Source organism: Ailuropoda melanoleuca, chromosome X (genome assembly GCF_002007445.2).
Source record: "Ailuropoda melanoleuca isolate Jingjing chromosome X, ASM200744v2, whole genome shotgun sequence".
Lineage (NCBI taxonomy): Eukaryota > Metazoa > Chordata > Mammalia > Carnivora > Ursidae > Ailuropoda > Ailuropoda melanoleuca.
The window spans coordinates 100,669,211-100,674,025 of NC_048238.1; the positions used below are offsets into that span (position 1 = coordinate 100,669,211).

At 37.9% G+C, this 4,815-nt stretch overlaps 1 protein-coding gene across 1 annotated transcript; it reads right to left on the reverse strand.

The window, feature by feature from the left end:
* Window positions 1-1,448: 1,448 nt before the first annotated feature.
* Window positions 1,449-4,545, reverse strand: CXHXorf66 (chromosome X CXorf66 homolog). Its single transcript, XM_034649054.1, has 3 exons — window positions 4,458-4,545; window positions 3,638-3,794; window positions 1,449-2,337 (listed from the first exon to the last, which is right to left on the reverse strand). Exons 1-3 carry the CDS (start codon window positions 4,543-4,545, stop codon window positions 1,449-1,451), a joined length of 1,134 nt encoding a protein of 377 aa, XP_034504945.1.
* Between the last annotated feature and the right edge of the window lie 270 nt (window positions 4,546-4,815).

Consider the following 4,815-nt stretch of genomic DNA (forward strand, 5'->3'; position numbering starts at 1 on the left):
AGATGGATGGGGGAATTTGAATACTGACTAGGTAATTATTATTAAGGAATTATTGTTAATTTTTGGGTGAGATAATGGTAGTGTGTGAATGTACTTTTTAAAAAGTAATCTCTATACCCAACATGGAGCTCAAGCTCACAACCCCAAGATCAAGCATCACATGCTCCACCAACAGAGCCAGCCAGGTGCCCCTGTGTGTATGTATTTTTAAAAGTCATCATCATTAAAGATAAAAATGGGAAGGGGAATGGATAAGAGTATAAATGAAATAAGATTGGCCACATAATGATAACTATTCAATCTGAGCAATGCTTATGTGGGCATTCATTATATACTTGCTCTAGCTACTTTTGTGTATATTTGAACTTTTTAAAAATAGTGAACAGTTTAAAATTTTAATCAGATTTTTCACTTGTCGGGGCGCCTGGGTGGCTCAGTCATTAAGCGTCTGCCTTCGGCTCAGGGCGTGATCCTGGAGTCCTGGGATCGAGCCCCGCATCAGGCTCCTCCGCAGGGAGCCTGCTTCTTCCTCTCCCACTCCCCCTGCTTGTGTTCCCTCTCTCACTAGCTGTCTCTCTGTCAAGTGGATAGTAAAATCTTAAAAAAAAAAAAAAGGAATTTTCACTTGTATTTGTGAATTTTAAAAAGACCAGGCTTTTCTAACCCAGAAAAATTCTAATCCTTTATAGTTTGTCTTTTAAAAAAGGGCAATACCAGTAGGAAATCAAGTCCATAGCGCCACAATGCTTTTTATTTAATTCTTGTTAACATGACCTGATTAATTTTGTTGAATCCAGTATTTCTTTTTTTAATTGAAGAATAATTGACATACAATATTGTATTAGTTTCAGGCGTACAACATAGTGATTCCATATTTGCATACCTTATTAAATGGTTACCACGATAAGTAGCAGTCAAGGAGACAGTGATGTTAGAAATGGCTATCAGGTGTTTCCCTAACTCCACCAGAACTAAGCACACAGAGCCATTTCTGCCAAGCACTGGGCACTACAGGAAGATAGTCTTAAGCTGCGAGGACTGTGTGTAAACATTAAAAAATCAACTTGAAAAAAAACTTCATTGGGTTGAGACTTCATGTGAAGGCTAATCCAAGGGAAATAGGAGTCTAGGGTACCCATCTTGCAATTCCTTTTTAGATTTGTGTATGCGCACATGCTCATGGTTCCCATCTAAGTGACCGGATCTAAATAAGATACATCAAAAGAATCTTTTGTCTCTAAAATGCAATAATAATTACAGTAAAACCATTTGTTATGTCATGCATTTAATTACTATTTTTTAAATAAATTGCTTCCAAGATGAATAGGACTAATCTCAACAATGATTGCAGATAGATTCCCTACTATCAGTGTTTTAAAGGATGGTGAGCATAAAATAGTTAGCAGAAGTTTGCTTTTTCACATGTGGTTTTTATTTTTATTGAGTCCTTAATTCTCTTGGGTGCCTTTAAGGATGGCTTCATTGCATTTTATGTTGCAAATAATGGTTATCTCCCTACCACTGTCATCACTGTCATTTGTCATGATATCACTGCTACTCACATTGCCACAGAATACATTGTCTCTGTAATCTCCCTCATGAAAGGGCTTGGAAAAAGACTTAGCTTCACTTGGAAAAGGTGAGTTTTGAGCATTTCTACCCTTTGCCTCAGAAATATTATTGACCCAAGGCTCAGAAGAATTTCTGCAAACAAGGCATTTTTCCTTATAGCATCGACAAGACCTGATTAACCGAGGCCTAGATAACATGCTTGCCTTACCTGTACTAACTGACCTTTTTAGATTACGATATCTAGGGGATTTGGTTAGTTTCTGTAAACTGGATCGCTTGGGTGGCAAGATTTGCTTTTGTGGACGGGGTGGCTTGGTTGGCCTGACTGTATATTGTAGACTGGCTGCGCAAGGTGGCCTCACTGTCTTATTTGGATGGGATGAACAGGCCTGACGACCTAGCTTACGGGCATGAGCTAGCTTATGTGGCTTTTCTAGATTACGTGTTCTATATGACTTTCCTGGGTGGGATGACGTGAGTATTTTTTGTGTTTTTGATGGCTTATATGACTTTTCTCGACTTGGTAGCCTGTTTAACTTTTTTGTACTAGATGATATACTTTGCTTTCCTGGACTCAAGGGCCTGATAAACTTTTCTGCACTGGATGGTATGGATGACTTTTCTGGACTTAAGGGCCCAGAAAACTTGTCTATACTGGATAGCATGGATTGTTTTTCTAGACTGCATGGACTGGCTATCTTGGATTCACTAAATGATATTTTGGATGATCTGGATGACTTGGCTGTTGTATCTTCTTTCTTGACCCTGAAAATATAGAAAATTTGGAATATGACATCTTTAAACAAAAGAGTACTGTTGCTGTCACTAGAAAACACAGGCCACTGTGACAGTTTAGACTTCTCGGTCTTTTTTTGGCTCTAGTAGAAAAATTGAACACAGTAAGAATTGAAGTGTGGTAAAAACCATGACTTGGGTGTGACATAGATATGAACTCATGCTGAATACTTTTTATTTTTCTTGAGAGTATTTTTACTATTTCAGATGCATTAGATAACCGTATAGCCTACATATGGAATGACACAAAGTTGTTTCTGGTCTATTGTTGAGAAGGAGAGAGAGAGCTTCACTTGTTCTAGAAATTAAACTTTAAAAAAAAGTCACAGGTTGGGGGTGCCTGGGTGGCTCAGTCAGTTAAGCATCTGACTTTGGCTCAGGTCATGATCCCAGGGTCCTGGGATGGAGGTCTTCATCGGGCTCCCTGCTCAGTGGGGTAGTCTGCTTCTCCCTCTCCTGCCCGCCCTTGTGCTCTCTCTTTCTCTCAAATAAATGAAATCTTTTTTTTTTAAAGTCACAGGTTGATATGCAACTCATACACAACTGTCACAACTTGTCATAAGGACAGAATAAACTCTTTAGACCAGATTCACTGTTTCCTATCATATTTACACCATCAAGTTATCTATCCATGCATATTTATATTCACAATTTTCCTCTAAAACTATAAGGAATAGAGCACTGGTGTATTTTAGTCATTGGTCCTTATACTGGGAAATTTTTAGGGAATCACTATATCAGGGCCAGCCTAATCCTCCTATATGAAAGGCAGGGAGTGAGACAATGAGAAAAAAGACAGTGAATAATTTTTGCTATTATGTCTTAAAATGGTAGATTATCCAAAATATTTTATTGTTTTTGAAATGCACAGACCCAACTCTCTCTCCTTCTTTTTTATTTTTTTTCAAATTATTTATTTACATTCTAGTTAGATAACATACAGTGCAATACTGGTTTCAGTCTCTCCCCTTCTTTATTCTACCAGTCTTATTCGGAAAGTCAAGCCCTCTTTTCCTAGACTCAATTTATAATGAAATTAATAGCCTGGGGCTCAGCCGAACCCTCAGTAGGAGATAGCTTTAGAATACGCTAAAATTGATAACGTACTTGAGAATATTTAAGAGCTGATATTTTTGAAGTGAGGGTATCCACCCGTAAGATGAGCTCTTTAGAAGTCTAGGGTTAACATTAAGTAACCATAACAACAGTGAAATCTCTACCACATGTATGCCCACACCTTGCATTCTTAATTTAAGGGTGTAAAACTTACGTTCCTGCTTTGGGTGCATCCTCGCTCATACAATTGTAATGGAGAAAACAAAAGCAGGTAAAGACAAAAGCAATGATCATAATACCAGTTATGATAACGAGTAGGCGTCTCCTAAAATTGTCCGTTTTAGTCTCCATTGATTCAACGTGCTTAGGTCCTGTCAAAGAGATTGTTTCACCGGAAAATGTGTTAGGTAATCCAGTTTTCTTCCATTTGATAGTGGTTTGCCACTAAAGGTCAAAATCAAATCTTTTCATCAATGATTTTTTAAAGCATGATAAGTGTTCCACTGTCATTTTCCTCCCTCTATCACATCCCCTGCCACAGTCTAGATGCCAAATATGGGAGGCATCGCTGGCTAATCAGTACAATTACCTTGGTTACCCCTGCATCATGGCTTGCTCACCCCATTACCTGATTTTGAATGTATGTATGTCTTGCACATGTGAATGCACTTGAGTGTTAATGTTTGTGTGTGAATGTGTATGGTGGAAAAGGAGATAGGACAAGAAAAAACTCTTGTTGAAGCCTACTATATGTTACGTACCATGCCAGATTAGTTGAGGACAGGGGTTGGTGGATTTGGGTGGGGAAGGGGAGTGAAGGGGGACAATATGTCTATACCCTATGCTTCTATGTTGCTTTGGATTTTTCACACATAAGTAAAATTCTCAGGTGTTTTCCTAGAAATTCTTAAAGACCTACTAATGGTAACATACAAGAAACAGCAGATTTCTTAAACACAGCTAGCTTTCTAATTAAGGCTCAAGTGCATAATATAATAGATCCTCATTTCTAAGTTTTAAGGTTAGGCACGTACCTGTAGTAGAAGATCCATTGGTTTGGTTTGTATTTAAACAACTGTTTGTCCAAATGGACAAAAGTAGGACATAAATAAAAAGATTCATGTCCAGGGATTTGTTCAAATGTTTCTTCTACCAAGGAAACTGCTGTATTTGATATGGTTCAGCCTGCTCTAGGGGTTTATGACATCGTTAGCATTTTGTGTCATATTCTGACAACATAATCTCACCATGGAGAAGCCTGAGCTTCTGTGTATAAATACTGTCCAATGATTTTTAACAATTTATTTCTCCACATCAAATATTCTATCAAAATCAAATCAAGAAGGTTGGGGCATTATTAAAAGCACAGAGGGAGATATTTAGAGAAGGTAA

Bases quoted from the DNA above. Each gene is read 5' to 3' on its own strand.
- CXHXorf66 (XM_034649054.1), bottom strand. From the start codon at position 4,545: ATGAATCTTTTTATTTATGTCCTACTTTTGTCCATTTGGACAAACAGT. The intron at 3,795-4,457 runs GTACGTGCCTAA...TCTCTTTGACAG, and splicing joins CAATGGATCTTCTACTACAG to GACCTAAGCACGTTGAATCA. The intron at 2,338-3,637 runs GTAAGTTTTACA...CTATATTTTCAG, and splicing joins GATGCACCCAAAGCAGGAAC to GGTCAAGAAAGAAGATACAA.